This window comes from Cucumis sativus, chromosome 1 (genome assembly GCF_000004075.3).
Source record: "Cucumis sativus cultivar 9930 chromosome 1, Cucumber_9930_V3, whole genome shotgun sequence".
NCBI lineage: Eukaryota > Viridiplantae > Streptophyta > Magnoliopsida > Cucurbitales > Cucurbitaceae > Cucumis > Cucumis sativus.
In genome coordinates this window covers 15,947,557-15,969,700 of record NC_026655.2, presented here as the reverse complement: position 1 = coordinate 15,969,700, position 22,144 = coordinate 15,947,557, and the positions used below count along the sequence as shown (strand labels likewise).

Here is a 22,144-nt window from a genome sequence, read left to right as displayed (position 1 = left end):
TTGCCTTCAAACCCGTTCTCTCCGCTGTTCACATTTGTTTATAAGCTTTTACATATATATAATGATTTGAAAAGAAAGAAAAAAAGAATGGTACATCGTACGTGATAGATTTAACAAAACGCCGACGTTTTAGGCGGCTGTTTAAATTCTAAAATTCAACTCTTTTGTTTTATTTTAAACTCTAATACAGTAATACGTACCAAAAATTCAACCAGATCAAACTTGTTGAAATTTAGTTTCCTAAAAATATTGTTGAAATTTATTGGTCCACTTAAATGTACACCTTTTAAAATAATGATTGTCATTCCTCTGCTTCCCTTGCATCTCTTTCACAATTTGTTGGTTTAAATTGTAATTCTACTCATTTTCTCCCTTGCTATAATTTTATTTCAATATTTTCATTCATTTAGCTTTTCATTCAAAATCTAATCAAGATTAATAGGAATCATAACAAAGTGTGAGTAATTTAAAATGGAACAAAAGTTAGATTTCAAAGAGTGAAAATATGAAAAAAAAATTGAAAACTTTTAGAATGAAACGAGTTTTGTACTATAAATCAAGCCAAAAACGTTCAATTCAAACATGAATTTGTATTGGATTACATTACAAACTCATTCCATTATGAGTCACCAAATATTTCCTTTCTTTCACAACAATACAACTTACATTATTTTTCACACTTTCAATTATGAAATCCTCGACCTCAAAAATAAGAAAAGTTAAATTTATTTATCCGTGTATATAAATTTTGTGCATTTACTACGTTAGAATCCCCACTTCTTTTATTCTATAAAAGGAAGAAACAAAAAAAGAAAAAAAAAGCTCCCAAAAGTCCTTAGACACCACAAAATTGACCAAGGTTATAGTCTTAGAACTTTTCACATGATGATGAGAACTAGAGGTATAGGGAACAAGTATTGACTTTAATATCTATCCAAATTTTAATATTTATCCAAATGAGCACACACATCAACTTGCAAAATTGAGTTGACATTATATATATATATATATATTTGTGAAGCTTTGAAAGAGCTAGAAAACACACAATACACACACACACACTGTTTTCTTTAATTATAATTATATCTCAATTTTGTTGAAAAGTGATTCCAATAAAATTCACTTGGAAAGCCAAAAAAGGTAATCTACATTTGATCAACCCAGTATGAACCCTTATATTTAAAAACTTACTATAACTCTCCCTTTTAGACCATTAATTTTTTTCTTTTCCATTTCTAAGTTTAAATGTCAATGATCAATTTGGGATGACAATAAAGACTGATTATTATTATTGTTGGACATAAATTTGGTTTCATTGCATCTCTTTCCCACATGGTTAATAATATTAATATTTATTGGCCTTCTTTCTTTTTATTAGTTTATACAGTGATGGCTTTCATTGAGTTTTTACTTTATTGTCTTCTTAAATTTCTATTCTTTTTATTAGTTGCTATTTATCTGACCCATTACCTCTGTTCCTCACTAAACAATTTAAATTAAGCAATCAATCTTATTATTAGGTCTTATTTAATTCAAAGCATTAAGACATAGATAAGGTTAACATTGTGTTTCCATTTAAGGTCTCTACATACTTTGAATAGTTTTAAATTTAGTCCATATTATTAGTTTATTATTAAAAAAAAAAGCCCATTGTTTATTAGTGTTCTTTTAATAACTTTTGAAAATAGACTCACATGATATAATTTTTTATAGAAAAAAAAATAGTATTATCATTTATCCATTTTTGTAAAATTTTGAAAAACTAAATTTGTTGAAGGTAGTAAGATAGACAATTAAATATATAAGAACTAAAATTGATCCAACATCAAGGTAGGAGAAAATCAAAATAGTATTTTTATCTATAGATAAAATTAATTTTTAAAAAATAGAAAAAATTGACAAAATATTTAAAATTCATATAACAAAATCACTAAAAAAACATTATTACGAAATTCGAATTTAAATTACACTAATATACTAATATACTCCCTGTTTAATTATATACATTTATGGCTAAGGTTAAAATTTGTAGTGTGATCTAAAAAAGATGCAATTTTAATTTAAACCTTAACACAATCTGTTTCATTTGAATTATAAGATTTTGAAGTCATTGAGCATTAAAATAATCACTTCTCTTTGTTTGTGTCCCATTGCTATATTTCTAGGTTAAGCAGTTAAAGAAGAAATAACATACAATTTCAAATATTATGAGGTAACAATATATTGAAGTGATCTCTTAGGTTGGACGAGACAAACATTAGGTGAATAGCTATTTTTTTTTTTAAAAAAAAAAAAAACTCATAAATTTTTCGTAAGAATAATAATAATAATAATAATCATAATAAAAATGCATGAAAGGAACTAATTATAACGATTAAGAATTTGAGTTGAAAAAAAGGAATAGTAAGGTAGTTAAGTTAGTTAAAAAGTAATAATAGTATTCCAAAAGTGAAAAAAAAAAAAAAAGAAGAAGAAAACATCCAAAGGTAAATTACTTTAGTTCATAAACTCTCATAAGCAAAACTTAGTAAAAAGAAAAAAAGAAAAAAAGTGATAATAATGTGAACAGTAAAAAGAGATTAAAGAAAATGAATGATGATTAGGGAGTTGAGATCAGCAGCCGACAAACATTCCAAAATCCAAACAAAATCAAACCCAATTCTCCCCATCAAATTAAAGCCAAATTATAATTTATTAACAGCAAATAATCCACTAATCTCATCCCAATCCCACATTTCTATATAATTTGATTTAATTATAATACGTGTGCTTTTAATTAATTTTTTTGAAAAGAGAGAGAGAGTTAGGCTTGTTTTCCTTGTGGTGACGTGTTTGCCACCACATTTTATTAATAACCTAAACCCTATCCTACGCGGCGTGTTATTTGTACACGTGGTCATCGCCAGTTGGTTGATCTAAAAAAGTCAAAGATCAGAGGCGCCTAACGAAATCTCCTCCTTCCCTTCCTCTTCTTCCCTTTCCTCTTCTTCCCTTTCCTCCTCCTTCCTCCCTCCCTCCCTCCCTCCCTCCAACTCCTCCTGTTGTTACGCACTCTTACCTTTTTCTTTTTCTTTTTATATTTTTAGCAAAATACTTTTATTTTTTATTTTAACTATCTGTAACTTTTTTTTTACATTCACTTCTTTTATTTCATTATTAATCTTGGATTTCTTCATGTTAAATTGTTTTTACTTTTATGTATTATATTTCCAATTTCATTTACCCTTAACTCAACTTCTTACCCTTCACACCTACATTATCATTTTAGTTTTCTAATTTATCTATTACACATCCTTACATGAAAATAGGGTAAGCATCATGATCAAAAAAAACCAAGTCGAGAAAAGTCGAAAATAAGAAGATGTTTGATCAGTGTCAACTTGAAAAATTTTTAAGTTTAAATTGATCCAAACCAACTAACTGCCCAACTGATCGATAGTCGATCGATGTACACTCAGTTGTGGTCGGGGTCATTTTGAACATTTATGAAACTTACTACACTCCTTTGGTTCAGTGATGATTTGGTTTGAAAGCCGACTCTCATCCACTTATGCACATGCCTAAATACAAGCGTTTACATCAAGAGAGTAAACTTACAATTTAATCAAATAGATTTTATTTAGGTTGTTTGGATATGTGTTTGGTTTTTAGTTTTTGAAAATTGTGTTTATTTTCTCACAATTTATCAACTACTACTTTCATTTTACAACTTTGTTGTACGCAAGAGTAAGTAACAAATATGAACATTTCGTATGTAAATCTCAATAGAGTATTTATAGATATAATATTTCTTATGTAAATCTCATATAAATTATCGAGCTCTCTTTGCAGATATATTATGTGGTGATAGAGACTGAAAGGACGATCGTGTAATTGAACTGTTTTTGTTGTTGTAGACTCTTTTTCATAGCTAGTGGCCAAGAGTACGTACATCCTAATTTTCTTTGGTTTGGAGGTTATACTTCCACATATTGCCTCATAGCGTAGCCTAGAAGTGTAGTACTTTGATGTCCTATAATGCTACTTGTGGTCTCCTTTCCTTTTGTGTGAGTTTGTGCTTCTTTATAGTTTTGTTGACTTCCATTTCATGTGTTTTGTAGCTTTTGTGTATTTAATGTTAGTTTATGCATTGAACTTTAGGTTGTAAAACTCTAATCATTTTTTTTACCGGTCATATATAGTGAATTGAACTATATACAATCTTATCTAAATCCTATTTATTAGTTTTGAATTTATATCCTTTGAGGAAAAAAAGTGTTTAATCACATGATAAATCTCATATTAATTAAGTCAAATATGCTATTACAACACAAACCCCTTTATATTTATTAATAATACGCATGTCATTTGAACTAAAACTGAAAAGAAAATTCAACTCGTTACAAAAAAGTCATCATAGAGTCAAATATAATCTCTACTATTTTATTAGCCATTTTACATTCCTTTCCCCTACCCTTCTTAAATCCCCTGTTCATCCTCCCCCGTTTCATCATCATCATCATCATCTCCTTCTCTTCCTCTCTCTCTTCCTCTCTCTCTTTTCCCTATTCCAACTCATCATGGAGTTCTTCAAATTCTTTCCCTTATTTTTAACAGTTTTTTTCCTAAACAAAGCTTCTGCTGAAGAACAATCCTCCATTAATGCAGCTTCTGAAAAAGCAGCATTACTTTCTTTCAGAAATGGTATTGTTTCTGATCCACACAACTTTCTCAAAGATTGGGAATCATCTTCGGCAATTCATTTCTGTAATTGGGCTGGAATCAAATGCAATAACTCAACCCAACAAGTTGAAAAGCTTGATCTTAGTGAGAAATCCCTCAAGGGAACAATCTCTCCATCACTTTCAAATCTCTCTGCTTTAACCATTCTTGATCTCTCAAGAAACTCATTTGAAGGTTCAATTCCAATGGAGTTAGGATTTCTAGTTAATCTCCAGCAATTGAGTTTATCATGGAATCATCTCAATGGAAATATCCCAAAAGAGATTGGGTTTCTTCAGAAATTGAAGTTTCTTGATCTTGGTAGCAACAAACTCCAAGGGGAAATTCCTCTGTTTTGCAATGGCTCTAATTTGTCGTTGAAGTATATAGATTTATCAAACAATTCATTGGGTGGTGAAATCCCTTTAAAAAATGAATGCCCTTTGAAAAATTTGATGTGTCTTTTACTTTGGTCAAACAAATTAGTCGGGAAAATTCCTTTAGCGCTTTCGAATTCAACCAATTTGAAATGGTTGGATTTGGGTTCTAATAAGCTTAATGGAGAATTGCCTTCTGATATTGTTCTTAAAATGCCATTGTTGCAGTACCTTTACTTATCTGACAATGAGTTCATTAGTCATGATGGTAATTCAAATCTTCAACCCTTCTTTGCTTCTTTAGTGAATTCTTCAAATCTTCAAGAACTTGAGTTAGCTGGAAACCAACTTAGTGGAGAAATTCCTTCCATCATTGGTGATCTTCATGTTAATCTTTCTCAGCTTCATTTAGATGATAATCTTATCTATGGTTCAATTCCTCCTTCCATTTCAAATCTTAGAAATCTTACTCTTTTGAATTTGTCAAGTAATCTTTTGAATGGAAGTATACCTTCTGAACTTTCAAGATTGAGAAATCTAGAAAGGTTTTATCTTTCGAACAACTCACTTTCTGGTGAAATCCCATCTTCTCTTGGTGAAATTCCTCATTTGGGTCTTCTTGATTTGTCAAGAAACAAGCTTTCTGGTTTAATCCCTGAGGCTTTAGCTAACCTTACCCAGTTGAGAAAATTGCTTCTTTATTCCAATAATCTCTCAGGTACAATCCCATCAAGCTTAGGAAAATGCATAAACTTGGAGATTTTGGATCTCTCTAACAACCAAATTTCTGGTGTTCTTCCTAGTGAAGTTGCTGGATTGAGAAGCTTGAAGTTGTATTTGAATCTTTCGAGGAATCATTTACATGGGCCATTGCCATTAGAGCTAAGCAAAATGGATATGGTTCTTGCAATTGATTTATCTTCCAACAATCTCTCAGGCTCAATTCCATCTCAACTTGGAAACTGTATTGCTTTAGAAAATCTCAACTTATCTGATAATTCATTTGATGGGTCTTTACCAATTTCAATTGGGCAACTTCCATATCTTCAATCACTTGATGTTTCTTTAAATCATTTAACAGGAAACATACCAGAAAGCCTTGAAAATTCTCCAACTCTCAAGAAACTAAACCTCTCTTTCAACAATTTCTCAGGGAAAATCCCAGACAACGGTGTGTTTTCATGGCTAACAATCTCATCTTTCTTAGGAAACAAAGGTTTATGTGGATCATCATCATCATCAATTAAAGGCTTGCCAAAATGCAAAGAGAAACACAAACATCATATTCTATCAATTCTCATGTCTTCATCGGCAGCTTTCGTGTTCTGTATGATTGGGATTTCATTAGCAGCACTAAGGTCAAAAATGAGAAAAAGATTTGCAGTTTGTAACAGAAGGGATTTAGAAGAAGCAAATGAAGAAGAAGAAGAAGAAATGAAGTACCCAAGAATCTCATATGGGCAATTAGTGGAAGCCACCAATGGATTCAGCTCCTCAAACTTAATTGGGTCAGGGAGATTTGGAGATGTGTACAAAGGAATTCTATCAGACAACACAAAAATTGCTGTGAAAGTATTGAATCCAATGAGAACAGCAGGGGAAATCTCAAGGAGTTTTAAAAGAGAATGTCAAGTATTGAAAAGAACAAGGCATAGGAATTTGATCAAAATCATAACAACTTGTAGTAGGCCAGATTTTAAAGCTCTTGTTCTTCCATTGATGGGTAATGGGAGCTTGGAAAGTCATCTTTATCCAAGCCAAATTGATTTGGTTCAATTAGTGAGTATTTGCAGAGATGTGGCTGAAGGAGTGGCATATTTGCATCATCATTCACATGTTAGAGTGGTGCATTGTGATCTTAAACCAAGTAATATTCTTCTTGATGAGGATATGACTGCTTTGGTTACTGATTTTGGAATTGCTAGATTAGTGAGTGGTGGTGGTGGAGAAGATAATCATAATAATAATAATAATAATGGTGGTGGTGGTGGTCAAGATGATTCAACTTCAATTAGTTCAACTCATGGCTTGCTTTGTGGATCTGTTGGTTACATAGCTCCTGGTAAGTTTACTGACTATATGATACGTAAGTTGCTCTTTTTGGCTCAATCCAAACGGACCTAATATTTCCTTCTCCTAATATGAACGCAGAGTACGGACTTGGAAAACAGGCGTCAACAGAAGGAGACGTGTTCAGTTTCGGGGTGCTTCTATTAGAACTCATAACAGGGAAACGTCCAACGGATCATTTTTTCGAGCAAGGAGCAGGGCTACATGAATGGGTCAAAAGCCAATACCCACACCAATTGGACCCCATCGTCGATGATGCTATGGACAGATACTGCACGGCGGCGGCAGCAAGGCGAGGCGGGCCAAGGCCTTGCAAACGCCTATGGCGTGAAGTGATTGTGGAGGTTATAGAAATGGGGTTGATGTGTACTCAGTTCAGTCCAGCACTGAGACCCTCCATGGTAGATGTGGCTCAAGAAATGACTCGTTTGCAGGAATATCTCTCACATTCTTTGTCATCTCTCTATACTAGACGATGACCGTGGTGGTAACTGACACTCGACATGACAAATGAGAAAAATTATACAACGATAGTCGTTTCGCTTCCTTACATTCATCCGTGCAAAACTGTCAGCAAAATATTCGAACTTCCTGGATTAATCTCTTCGGAAATGGAGGTTGTTGATCCATTGTTTTGTAATATGGTGTCATCAACTTCAACTTTGCGTAGTTTTCATTTTTGTTCTTTTAAAAGCGGGGGGAAAATTATTGGATTTGTTTGTTTGTATGGTAAATTTATGCTATACTTAACATGTACATGGGGATATCTTTTAGTCTAGAGTTTGTAATTCTTATTTAATGCATTTCTTTATAGGGGATTTATGTCCATGTACAACCATGTGCATACATTTTTTTTTTTTTTATCCAACTTTAAGTGTTATCTGTTATTAAATTTTCAATTTTATTGTTAAAGGTAACTAAACATCTAATTTTATATCTAACTAAATTTTCAATCTCCTGTTTAATAGATCACTAAATTAATTGAATCACCACCTTTCATTTCCCTCATTATATCTTTGTAAAATTTTAAATAGTTGAATTCTATTATTTTAACATATTTAAAATTTTTGATCCAATATAATAAAAATGACACATTGAATAAAAAATTTCCTTTTTAAAAACGAGAATTTTCAAAAGTAACAAATTTTATCGAATACTTACAATCTATAACAAATTCTATCACTATTATATACTACAGTGATAGTCGATAGAATCTTAAATTTTATTATAACTTATAAATATTTTAATTTATTTTATTATTTTAAAAAATGTCTATCTGATAAGCTCCTTTTAAAAAATGTAAATTTATTCTCCATAATTAATAAATTGATTGTTAGCGAAATGAACAATTTTTTACAAATATAAAAACATAAAACCAAAAACTTCCATAAAACTCATTGAACATATTTAATTTTCTTCTCTATATTTAAAAATATTTTTAAAGTTTTTCCCATTTAAAACAATTTCTCAATCCATTATATTGTTTGACAAAATCCTCAAAATAGTTACTGAATTGTATTACAATTTTTTTTTAAAGACATAATATAGAAAAAAAAAGTCATAATTGCGCAATCTACATAATGAGAAAATGGAAAAATATTACATCATAATGATCAAATGATGGGTTTGAATTATGGTTATATATATGAATATGAATATGAACACTAAAAATGGATAAAAACTCAAAAATGGAGGCCATTAGATATTTGTGTAGAGAGTTGAGAATTTTGGTAGACATCTTTGATTTTCCAACCACCCCTTCTTCTTTCTAATTATTATTATTTTAGTTTAACCGCTCACCAATTAATATCCCTAATCTTAATTACTAAGCTTAATTCGTCCACGCTTACTCAAACACTTTTCAACCTAACTTATTTTTATAACCTCTAATCACAATATATTTAAAATAATATAGGATAATTATATAAGATTTCATCAAATAAAAAAAATTAAATATCAATATCGATAGATTATGAAATTTTACTATATTTATATATATATATATATATTGGTCTTAACTAATTAATTATGATTGAATCAATGTTAGAGAAAGTTGTTTGGAGAATTAGTTTGATCCTATGTCCATGAGAAGAAATGTTAAAAGTGTGGATGAATTTGAAGTTACCAATTTAATGAAAATACTAAAAAGAGAATACAAATGCAAAATCACAACAATGCAACCACGTGTCCATAGATGAAGCATAGTGGAAATTACCCTAAACCATAAAGTTGGAGAGTAAAATTTGAGTTTTATTTTTTATGGGCTTACAATACGTAATTGGATATAATTCTACTTCGTTAGTTCAACAACTTCAAGGCTTATGAGATAGACATGATTTTCATTCACTTTTTTTTTTAACTTTTAACCATTCTCTCTTTGGGCCTCCTTTTACCCATCCTCATTCCTTATACTCATGGTTCAATATTAGCCTTTTTTTTTTTTTTTTTTTCTGAATTCTCCCCTTTTGTTGTTAAAAGAGTGCTACCAGATCAACAATTAATCATATATATATATATATATATATATATAATGTACAGGGATTAAAACACATATATACGTGATTCACTAACAGTGTGTTAGCTACGTCCATGAAATTGAAGAACAACATTATTAGAGAGAATGTTTTCATAATTCAAAACGTCACCAAATCAAAAAGTTTGTATATTGAACTTCTTTAAATCTTATGATCTAAATTGTAAATAAGTCATAAATAAATACATATGGTTAATACGAGAATCGAAGAGCTTTAGAGTAAAGAGTGAAGTTGTGAATTTGAAGAGTTTTTTGGTTGTAGATAAAGTCCATAGTGAAGTGAATAAGACACAAAACTAATATTTTGTTTTTAGTTTTAATAACAATGAGCACTAGTAAGGCCAAACAAATAGTGCAATTCACAACTCTACTCTCCTAACTCCAATTGCTTAAGCCAAACACTCTCAATTTCGTTAAACTAGGCTCGAATTAACTGTATACCTAAAGTTACTAAAAAAACATAGTTCAACATCAATTCAAAGTAAAATGGATATTTGTTATAAAAATATAGACAGTCTCTCTATTGTTTACTAATAGTGTAATAATCAAGATAGAGAAAGAGAATCATGTAAACATAAGTTTAAAGTAGACAATGTCGTATCGTCATGTTTTACGATAAAACATTTAGTTGATACTAACATATAATAAACTAATTAAATCATTTTTGATTTATCTACATGAACAATGAATCCAGTAAATTGAGGTCAATGTCAAATCGAATAATCACAACAAGAAAACTCTCAACTTTAAAGTTTAAACTAAGTTATGATAATTCAAGTCATCAGTTATATTATTACGTCATCGACGAAGACACCATTTCATAAGGTTACTATCATGGAAGAAAATGACAGTTCTACCTACCTCAAATCAACAATGGTGAGCTTTTTTCTTATTGTAATTAATTAGTGGGATGAGCATTGTGCTTTGATATCATTTGCACATACTTTTAAAGGCTCCAATGGGATATATCTATTTGTCCACTAGTCATCGTCTTCTATTTCTTAACTAATGGTCTTTTGTTTCAAAGTTCCTTATAATAATAAGAACCTTTTAGCATTATCTCCACAAAGATCTTATGCTAAAAAACAAAACAAAAACAAAACCAAAACACCCCTTTTCTAGTTAGTCAATTAGCATATAATAGTTGAATCTATCTGCATGATCATGTCAAAGAAGTATCATAGACTTTTTGGCTATGTTACAAGGTATGATGTAATAGTTTGTTACGTTGTTGTTTGATCTCACCTCAAAGTTATACTATGTACTTCTTTCAGGGAAGATTGTTAGAAAGTCTAATTGAAACATAAAGATTGTTATAACAATCTAAGCGAAAAAACTCTAAAAACAATAAAGATACATGTAGAGATTTACATGATTCACTAACAATATATTAGCTACATCCACATGTACAAGAAGATAACGATACTATTGGAGATTTAAAACGACAAATAACATATTCACGATATTCCAACGAGTCAATTAGTTAAATATATATCGGTTAACTAACCTTCTTACATCAAAACAAAGACATCAAAAAGTTAACCAAATGAATAGATTTCTGTTGAATACTGTTATGAGGAGATGTATCTTATGTACTTTTGTTGAAAAAGATGGTTCCTCCAAGTAGTAGACTTCATAATTTCAGTGACAGAGGGATTGTGGTTTGAATATATTTCCCTAGGATACTTTTTAGAAGAGATTTTTGTTCAAGTGGAATCTGACCAAACACAAGCGTTTGTTAGCTGGATAACATTGCAACGATGACTCTAAATCTAGTATACGAAACGAGAAATTAACCAATGACAATGCTACTCGTACTTGAAATAATGTTACAAAATAAAGTTTCTTAAGTGCAGATATATGTTAGAAGTTGACATCATTTTCAAGTCTTCTCAATCACACTTAACTTGATAATTATATTTTGTTCGATCTATAACGTTAAATATTAACACATAAGAATTCAAAAAGAGAGAAACTGATTCAATTTCAGTTTTCAAATTTTTCTTCTATTACTACGGTTTTAAGTGATTTAGAGTAGAATTTGTTTCAAATGGCTTTCTAAATGCTTAAAAAAGTATTTCTAGAGCAATGAAGCTCAAGGAAAGGAAGAGTTGACTAACGATCTTATCTGTATTTGAAGTTTGAGATTTTTTTACTTACAACAAACAAAAACAAAAGTATTTCTAGAGCAATGAAGCTCAAGGAAAGGAAGAGCTGACTAACGATCTTATCTGTATTTGAAGTTTGAGATTTTTTCACTTACAACAAATAAAAAAAAAAATCACCTGATATGGACCTAACTGAACCAAACTACATGGTATAGAGAGTTTCTCATAAAGTGGAAGTGATTAATTTAAGTGTGTAAAGTTTAAAAGTGGAGATAATCATTGTATTAGAAGATGATACAATGAACTTTTGTCATCCTCCACTTAGAACATAATCTAGAGTCAAGATTATTGCTAATTCCATCTGAATGGTAGGTTAAAAGAGATATATAAGTGCAGTTTTGAACATTAAATTATGTAGGCAATAACCTCATGTGCTTCTTTTGCCAAACACAACTCTATTTCTTTAATAGATATTTTTGGGTTTTGTGTAGGGAAGATCATATTGGTTGAAGATATGTTCATAAGCTGATTTCTCTTCCTTGCTTGAAAGAACACCAAAAAGCCATTTTTTAAGCAAATAAATTGGCTTTTCAATTGGATATGTTTGGTGATGATACTTGTTAGGTTCTAATATCTCTTTTTAAGCTTTGTTTGTTTTCTAAAACAGAACCAAAATCAAAATCCCAGCTGTGAAACTATCAGAAAATCTTAGTGTTGTTGTTGGATTCGAACTCGAAAACGAGACATATATTCCACAAATAACAAAAGGTCTTTATACTACCTTGGTTTTGTTATAGACATAAAGACCTTTTGTTATAGAAATCTTTTAATCCCTTTATAGAATTGGACAAATTTTGCTATATTTGTCAATGCTATATAGTTAACTATTTTGAATTTAATAGCTAAATTTACAACTATTTCTTTAACAATTCTAAAAATATACTAAATAGGATAGAAAATTATCGACTACGTTGTGCATCAAACACCAGTCATATCAGACTTTTTAGCGAATTTGGAAGTTTGTTCCTGTGTAATTTATGACAATTTGGCATGATCCATTGTCAAGAATTCTTGTATAAATATGTACTTGTGTTGAAACATTAGGAGTGCTTTTATACATCCACTTTCTGTACGTATAACATTCAATTTCTCACTTTTTTGGAAAAGCTAAAAGAGTAATCTTTTTCAAACTGACAATTAAAAGCGTTCAGATTGTGTCATATATTTCTTGTACCTCCTGTGTTCTCACTTTTTGCATATCTAACAAATGGAGAGACTAATGCTTCAATACTATCTACACCTCCATTGTGAACCTCCCCTTTTCTTTCTACACATGGTATTCAATGTTTTCTATTGAACATTCACTTTCAGCCAACTATCTTGTAGTAATTTGTTTTATGTTATTTATTATCTTATATCATGTACTGTTACATGTTTACATACTGATTTCGCTGAGGTAATTGAACTCAAATTCTATCCCTTCTCCTTAGCCCTGAATTTGCTATTTCAAAGAAACTCAGCAAAGCTATACTTAGCAGGCCTCAAACAACCAAATTGAACAAATGAACAAACATCAAATTGCTCTAAGTCTTTGCAAACCAATCAGCAGCCTTCATCGTTTGCAGGACTGGCTTCTCGAATCAACAACAATGAGGAGTTCAAAAGATGTTCCTTTAAACGAGTCATTTCATGAGCTACATCAACCATACTCGGCCTCAACGATGGAGTGTACTGCGTGCACATGATACCGAGCTCGAGCAACTCAGATATAACTTCACGTTGCAGTTTAGGAAATTTTTTTGCAACGTTTGGTTTGAAAGGCCGTATCTTACCATTGCTTCATCAACTATGTCGTCAATTTTATGAGGGTAGTGACTTTTAACCCATTCATGAAGGCCTGCCCCTTGTTGGAAATCAAGATCAGTTGGACGCTTTCCTGTCACAACTTCTAACAGAAGAACTCCAAAACTAAACACATCTCCTTCAGTTGAAGCACGTTCTCCTAATCCATATTTTGCATTTCCAAAGACAAAAAAAAAAAAAAATGATAAATATTAACAAGATTAACTACAACCATGGCCTAATAGCTGGTTAAAAGGAACAAGGTAATGTGTTGAGTTCAAATAGACTGTTTATTCATTCACCTGGAGCTATGTAGCCAACAGATCCACATAACAAACCATGAGTTGAACTGAAGGAGATTGACTCGCTCGGATGATAAGAAATATTGTTGTTAGTTTCTCCCTCAATGACCAGTCCCGAAATTCCGAAATCAGTGACCAAAGCAGTCATGTCATCATCAAGAAGAATGTTGCTTGGTTTAATATCACAATGCACCACTCTAATTGGTGAGTGATGATGTAAATAAGCCACACCTTGAGCCACAACACAGCAAATGCTAACCAATTGAACCAAATCCGTTTTATGAATGCTCGATCCTCGATTGTTAGGATAAAGATTGCTTTCCAAGCTGCCATTTGACATCAATGGAAGAACAAGAGCATTGAAATCTGGTCTGCTGCAAGTGGTTATGATCCTGATCAAATTTCTATGCCTTGTTCTTTTCAACACTTGACATTCTCTTTTGAAGCTTTCTGAGATTTCACCACCTATTCTAATTGGTTTCAAGACTTTGACAGCAATCTTTGTCTTATCAGGTAAAATTCCCTTGTAAACTTCTCCAAATCTTCCTGAACCAATCAAGTTAGAAGAGCTGAAACCAACAGTGGCATCCACAAGTTGTTTGTATGATATTCTTGGATATTTCATCTCCTTCCTTTCTGTAATTTGTTCTTCACATTCTTCAAAACACCTTCGATTCAAAATCGAAATATTCAATCTCGTTTTTGACCTGAGTGCGAAGACAATCCCAGCAATGCAAAGCACAAAAGCTACAGATGAACACAGGAGAATTGGCAGCAACTTATAAAACTTGTGTCTTTCCCTACACTTTGGTAAGCCTATGATTGAGCCACAAAGATCATTATTTCCAAGGAAAGAATACATTGTCAGCCATGAAAATACTCCCTTAACTGGTACTCGACCTGAAAATTTGTTAAAAGAAATGTTGAGATGCTTGAGAGTTGAAGATGTCTGAAGAGAATCTGGAATGTTCCCATTCAATTGGTTGAATGAAACATCAAGTGTTCGAAGATTAAGAAGTTGGCCAATGGAAAATGGTAAAGACCCATCAAAGGAGTTATCAGATAAATTTAAATATTCTAACGCAATGCAGTTTCTAAGTTGAGATGGAATTGGGCGTGAGAGATTGTTTGAGGACAAATCAATTGCACGGATCATATCAATTTTACTAAGCTCCAATGGCAAAGGTCCATGTAAATGGTTTCTAGATAGATTCAAATAAAATTTCATGGTTCTAACAGCAATTTCACTTGGTATAACACCAGAAATTTGATTGCTAGAAAGGTCCAAAAAATCCAGGTTGTTACATTTTCCCAAACTTGGTGGGATTGTTCCGGAGAGATGGTTTCCATAAAGCAACAATTGCGTCAACCGTGAAAGATTAGCCAAAGTTTCAGGAACAGAGCCAGAAAGCTTGTTTCTAGAAAAATCAATATAACTCAAAGGCTGAATTTCACCGAGAGAAGATGGGATCACACCATAAAGTAAATTATAAAGCATGCAAACACAAGGGGCAAATATGAGGAGATAAACTGTGAAAGGAAGGTTTCATTTGCAAAACTTCTGCACAGTTCATAGTCCATTTCGCTTTCTCCAAAGCGTGATATTCACTCTTCTAGGGCTTTTTGTCTTCCAAATTGTCGAGTATAAATGTTTTTCAATTGGGGAGACAATGGAGAGATGGTTGACTAATGAATGAACCAAAAACTTCCCATTTGATTCTGATTTCTAGGTTCTTTTATTTTGGGAGACTTGAAATTCATCTATTTCTTCAACTTTTAGAAGTCTCCTGAAATTTAGAGCCCATGAAGTAGTGGAAGAGTCCCAAAACTCCTTTACATCTCCATTATTAGAGTTCAAAGACAATCTAAACGATCTTGAAAAGAAACAACATCTGCCCAAAAATCATTCCAAAATGCTATTCTTCAACCATCACCGAACTTGAACAATGCCTAGGAATCCACTTGAAGCTAGCATCTCAAAATGTTAATCCAGGGACTATGGAGACTGCAAGTGGCAATTCTTTTAGTATGCCATCCAAATTAACTTTCTCCATGGATACTCTTCACCACTTTAGCCCAAAGGGAATTCTTTTCATTTATAAATCTCCATCCCCATTTAGCAAGAAGGTTGCATTTTTTTAACGTTGCACCATCGACGACGAGTCCACCATCCTCTTGCGAACAAGACCCCACCTTCCAATTAATCACTTTATGAATCATCTTTTCTGGCATTAAGAATATAGACATATAGTGTGTAGGTATATGGGAAAAAACCGATTTACAAAGTGTGGCCCGACCTCCACTAAAAAGACTATATCTTTTCCACTTATCTAGTTTAACTTGGATTTTATCTATTTCTTGAAATTACATAAGGAGTAGAGAGAGGGCTCCAAGCCGAAGTAGTTATGGAAAACATCTCCAATTTACAGCAAGTTAAAGCAAAAAAAAAAAAAAAAAACATCAGTTCAAAAAAACTGGACATCTTGCTTCCTTCTAATTGAAAGTTCTGTTGTTTCTGTCAAGTCAAATTGACCACAAAATGCTCAAATGAGATTCTTCAATAGGAATATGTAAAAAAAGAAAATAATATGTAAAAGAATTTTCAATGTTTAATATAATATGTAAAATAATTTTCTTATATTGGAATTGGCAGATGGCTGAGGACCTTCGTGAAACGTGGGAGAGAAGCGATAACATTATCGTTCAAAAAATTCAGGAGTAAGTATTTATGTGAAAGGCCATATTATTTGGCCATTTGACCTTATTTATGATTGAATTATTTGGTTGGAAATGATAAACTACACATTATTGTCTGCTTGAGTTGTGATCTTGATTACGGGCTATTTGGTATTTTGTCTACAAACTGTATAGTTAATTATCTGTTAGCTTTTGTTTTTTTGTCACAGCTTTATGTTTCTGTGGCTAATTGTAGCCACAAGTTTTATTTATCGATCTTATTTTTCACAGCATAAATGAAACCGTGTTTCAAGCATCAAACGCTGCTCAATCATTCAAGGAAATTCGTCGTAGAGATCCGTAAGTTTTTTCCTTTGGAGCTGTGATACTAACCTGTTTGAATAAAGGAATCTGACTTGGTCTTTTCCTCTTTAACATTATGGATTGGGTCTTTCTCTTTACCAGATTTCGTAGCTGAAGTTTAAGAAGTAATCAAACGGGTGTAACTTCTTATATAAAGGTTAGTGCTAACTGCTAAGCTTATTTCTAAAATGAAAGATGCTTTTATCCCCTCCCCAAAGAATATCATTACTATTTATGTTGTATTTCTGCTAACTAATTCTTGCATAGCATCTAGTTTGATAATTAAAGTAAAGTTTCTGCCATGGAGGTTTTCAAGTTGTAATATATATTTATGTTTTAGGTAGATTCCCAAACTTTGAAGAAACGCTCCAGTACTGAGGTAATTGAACGTTGTAAGGCTGAGCATTGGGCTTACCAGAGCCAAGGTATCTTCTTCGATAACAAGTAAGGATAGTCCTGATACTACCTTTCTTTTGTTATTGAAGTTTATTGTTCCTTCTCTCTTGTTTGGTGGTTGTGCACCTATATTGATTTGTACTTCTGTTAATTAATTATAGTCCTTCTCTCTTGTTTGAGTAATTATTGTCTACCATTTTGTTAGCAAAGGCTTCCCGTGGAAATTTAGTTTGTTGTGCTGCATGTCCAAGATGATTTTCGTGATTTTAGTTTTAGATACATAAAAGGGATTTTGCATCACAACATGAATGACTATTTCTAAATATGAACCTACAATAACCCCAAATGAATGCCGATTTAAATTGGAAACAAGGCAGATAGAGAGTGAGATGGAAAGTGTTTGTGTGTGCTTTAGAGTAGTTTTAAACACATTTTTTAGATTTGTTTAAGACTAAGTTTGTTTCACTTGCATAATTGGTTACCATTTTAGGTCTCAAAGTGCATGTTCACTCATTTTGAACTTTTTGTTAGTTTGTGAGTTACAAACTTACACTTAAGCATTGTTAGGTCGTTTCAAACACATTTTGTGTTTGTTTGGAACTAAGTTTGTTTAGACATTTGATTGACATGTTGGGTCTCCAAGTGCTTTTTTCCACACTTTTTGAAATTTTGGTAGGTTGTGAGTTACGAACTTACGCTTGAGTATTGTTTGGTCCGTTTGAAAGCTTAGACACATTTTGAACTCTTTTTAAGATAACTTGAAACTAAGTTCATTGCACTTACATACTTCGTTGCCGTTTTGGGTCTTGAAGTACCTTTTTCACACTTTTTGAAATTTTGGTAGGTTGTGAGTTACAAACTTACACTTAAGCATTGTTTGGTTGTTTTGAAAATTCAAGTGATACTTACACACGTTTTGAATACATTTTAGGTTAGATTGAGTTTGTTGCACTTGGTTGTCATTTTTGGTCTTGAAATGCTTTTTTCAACCTTTTTGGTAGTTTATGAGTTACGAACTTACACTTAGGATTTGTTAGGTCGTTTTGAAAACTCAAGTAATACATAGACACGTTTTGAGCACGTTTTAGGTTGGTTTGAACTAAGTTTGTTGCACTTACACACTTGGTTGCCATTTTGGGTATTGTAGTGCTTTTTTCACACTATTTGAACTTTTTTCGTAGGTTATGAGTTACGAACCTACACGTAAGTTGTTTTAGGTCGTTTTGAAAGTTCCAGTGAAACTTAGACACGTTTTGAACTCGTTTTAGGTTGGTTTGAAACTAAGTTTTAAACACATTTGATTGACATGTTGGGTCTTGAAGTACTTTTTTCACACTTTTTGAAATTTTGGTAGGTTGTGAGCTACAAACTTACACTTAAGCATTACTTGGTCGTTTTGAAAATTCAAGTGATACTTACACACGTTTTGAATACATTTTAGGTTAGATTGAGTTTGTTTTACTTACACACATGGTTGTCATTTTTGGTCTTGAAATGCTTTTTTCAACCTTTTTGGTAGATTATGAGTTACGAACTTACACTTAGGATTTGCTAGGTCATTTTGAAAACTCAAGTAATACCTAGACACGTTTTGAGCACGTTTTAGGTTGGTTTGAACTAAGTTTGTTGCACTTACACACTTGGTAGCCATTTTGGGCCTTGTAGTGCTTTTTTCACACTATTTGAACTTTTTTCGTAGGTTATGAGTTACGAACCTACACGTAAGCTGTTTTAGGTCGTTTTGAAAGTTCAAGTGATACTTAGACACATTTTGTTCAAGTGATATTGTTTTAGTTCGTTTTCAAGTGAACTTTTTTCTTCTTGTATTGACTGCTTTGCTATTTCTTCATTGTATTTATTTTTCGTAACGAATCTTTCATGTTCTGGTAAACATTGCAGAAACACATAATTTCAGCAATCTGTCAAAGAGTTGAAGGAGAAGACAGAGGAACTTAAAGGTGTGAATGAAGACCTAAAAGCTAGGTAATTTTTTGAAAACTTTTTTCTTTGCCTTGCTTAGTTTTAGTGGTATTTGTTAACAGGTTGAGACATACTCTTGTATGCCAAGGTTGGGTGGCCACTTCAATGGATGGTCTTAGACGGTGAAATGACGAGTGTAGAACAAAGTAGACAACCGAGCAGATTTACAAGTAGGAGGATGGTGTTTGGTCTTACTCTAAAGCTACTGCTAGAAAGGTGATTCTCCCTTTATTTACACATGTTACCTATATTTAATTACTGTTTTTATGTGATGGTGAATAAATATTTAATTCGTTTCAAGTTTGTACATCATGCTTGAGTTAATACATTTCTCAACTCGCACTAATTTTAAAGTTGAGACTAAGTCTGTTGCACCTACACACTTGGTTGCCATTTTGGATTTTGGAGTGCTTTTTCTACATTTTTTGAACTTTTAGGTATTAGGCTTGGGCTTTGGGCTTTTAAGGCTTAGGGCTTTTAGGGCTTAGGGCTTAGGGCTTTTAAAGCTCTTGGGGCTTAGGTCTTTTAGGGCTTAGGGCTTTTAGGGCTTTTAGGACTTTTAGGGCTTTTAGGACGCTTAGGGCTTTTAGGTATTAGGGCTTGGGCTTTGGGCTTTTACGGCTTTTACGGCTTAGCGCATAGGGCTTAGGGCTTTTAAGGCTTAGGGCTTTTAGGGCTTAGGGCTTTTAAAGCTTTTAGGGCTTAGGTCTTTTAGGGCTTAGGGCACTTAGGGCTTTTAGGGCTTTTAGGGCTTTTAGGGCTTAGGGCTTACGACTTAGGGCTTTTAGGTCTTTTAGGGCTTTTAGGGCTTTTAGAGCTTAGGGCTTTTGGCTTAGGGCTTAGGGCATAAGGCTTGGGTTTTTAGGGTTTTTAGGGCGCTTAGGGCTTTTAGGTTTTAGGGCTCAGGGCTTAGGGCTTGGGCTTTGGCTTTTAGGGCTTGGGCTTTGGGCTTTTAGGTCGCTTAGGGCTTTTAGGTATTACGGCTTGGGCTTTGGGCTTTTACCGCTTAGCGCATAGGGCTTAGGGCTTAGGGCTTTTAAGGCTTACGGCTTTTAGGGCTTTTAGGGCTTAGGTCTTTTAGGGCTTAGGTCTTTTAGGGCTTAAGGCTTTTAGGGCTTTTATGGCTTAGGGCTTAGCGCATAGGGCTTAGGGCTTTTAGGGCTTACGGCTTTTAGGGCTTTTAGGGTTTACGGCTTACGACTTAGGGGTTAGGACTTAGGGTTTAGGGCTTTTAGGTCTTTGGTTATTGAAAGATTTTCCCTAATCATATAATCACTAAAATCTGAAGGAAAAAAAATGTAGAAAGTTTATTTATTGAAGTACACAAAAAAAAAACTGTATTTATTATTATATTCTCTTTCTTTCTTTCTTTCTTTTTTTTCTTTTTAACGAGGTTTTGAGAATCAAAGTTGATTTGGACTTGGAAAATTACCTAACTATGTGGACAACCATATTGGGTTTTTCTAATGGCCCGTCAAATATATAGGCCTACTAATTGGGCTAAAGTTTATGGGCCTCATATACCACTCGGCCTCATTGTAGAAGAAAGTAAGGATTCCTTTCGAATTTGTTTTAAGAAAAAGGTTTATTATGAAATATAGTAATTTTTAAAAAAATTATAAATATATTAAAATCTATTTGTGATAGATTTGTATCATTATCATTGATAAACTTATATATATTTTGTTGTATTTACAATTTGTTTTTAAATATTGTTATAAAAATATATATATATACTAATATTTTGATTCTCATTGTCATATTTGCAACTATCCCTATATTTAAAATATTAGCATATGTAGCAATATTTTAAAAAATTGTAGGTATAGAAAAATCTGTTGAAATCTATCACTGATATACCATATTGCAACTTTGGTCTATCACCAATAGATCATAATAATTATCAGCTATGAAAGTTTATTGTTGATAAACTTTGTTATATTTGTAATTTTTTTTTTTAAATATTACTACACGCTTTATTATAGTCCTTAAAATTGCTACACATAATAATAACCCTAAAGAAAACAAATTTACGCAATTACTTCGTTGCATGTATCATTTCATTTGTAACTTCATATCCATCATCGATTGTTACTCATATAGACTTTTTTTTCCCTTAATGGTCGTTATCGACTATGTTTAAAAATTGGGGTGGTTGTAAATATAGAATCAAGCTCAAAAGTATTAACTAATACAACATATCACAAGAGATTTCATCAATAAGGTATAATTTAAATTTGGCTTTTGAAATCTTATCATCATAAATTTTGCTATATTCATAATTAAAAAAAAAAACTATTTTTATGTATTTAATTATTGATGTTAAAAGTGCTACTAATTACTGTAAGTTTTTCAGTTTCATGAAAGTTTAAGTGTAATGGATATGTTTGTGTTAAAATCCTTAATGTTTCGTAAGATTTTATTGATATTTTAAAATAGCATGTCTTGAAATTAAATGTGAGAATTAAACATTATCTTATTTGGTTGTTTATTGAAAAATATTATCAAAATTTTATGAGCAAAAAATATATTTTTGTATTTAATTTATTGAATTAAGCATAAAAGTTTACCTAATTAAATAAATTAATTTCCTAAACAATGTATTATATAAAAAGTGAAAATAGAGATAAATAAGTTATGTTAATAAAGAATACTAAAAAGAAGTTTTATTATATATAATGAACGAAGTACAAAATTAACAATGAATTACTAATTTATTATAAATAATCAACACGTAATTAATTACACTAATGGAAAATATGAATTTGTGTACTAACATGATTTAATTTTAATTAA

The 22,144-nt window shown here is 31.9% G+C and overlaps 1 protein-coding gene and 1 pseudogene across 1 annotated transcript; one reads left to right on the top strand and one right to left on the bottom strand.

Annotated features, from left to right (window-relative positions):
• The first annotated feature begins 4,446 nt into the window (after window positions 1-4,446).
• Window positions 4,447-8,040, top strand: LOC101220061 (putative leucine-rich repeat receptor-like serine/threonine-protein kinase At2g24130). The gene is made up of 2 exons (XM_004146672.3): window positions 4,447-7,140; window positions 7,230-8,040. Exons 1-2 carry the CDS (start codon window positions 4,560-4,562, stop codon window positions 7,625-7,627), a joined length of 2,979 nt encoding a protein of 992 aa, XP_004146720.1. The 5' UTR covers window positions 4,447-4,559; the 3' UTR covers window positions 7,628-8,040.
• Window positions 8,041-13,163: 5,123 nt separating this feature from the next.
• On the bottom strand, window positions 13,164-15,431 carry LOC101220300 (annotated as a pseudogene).
• Window positions 15,432-22,144: the final 6,713 nt, after the last annotated feature.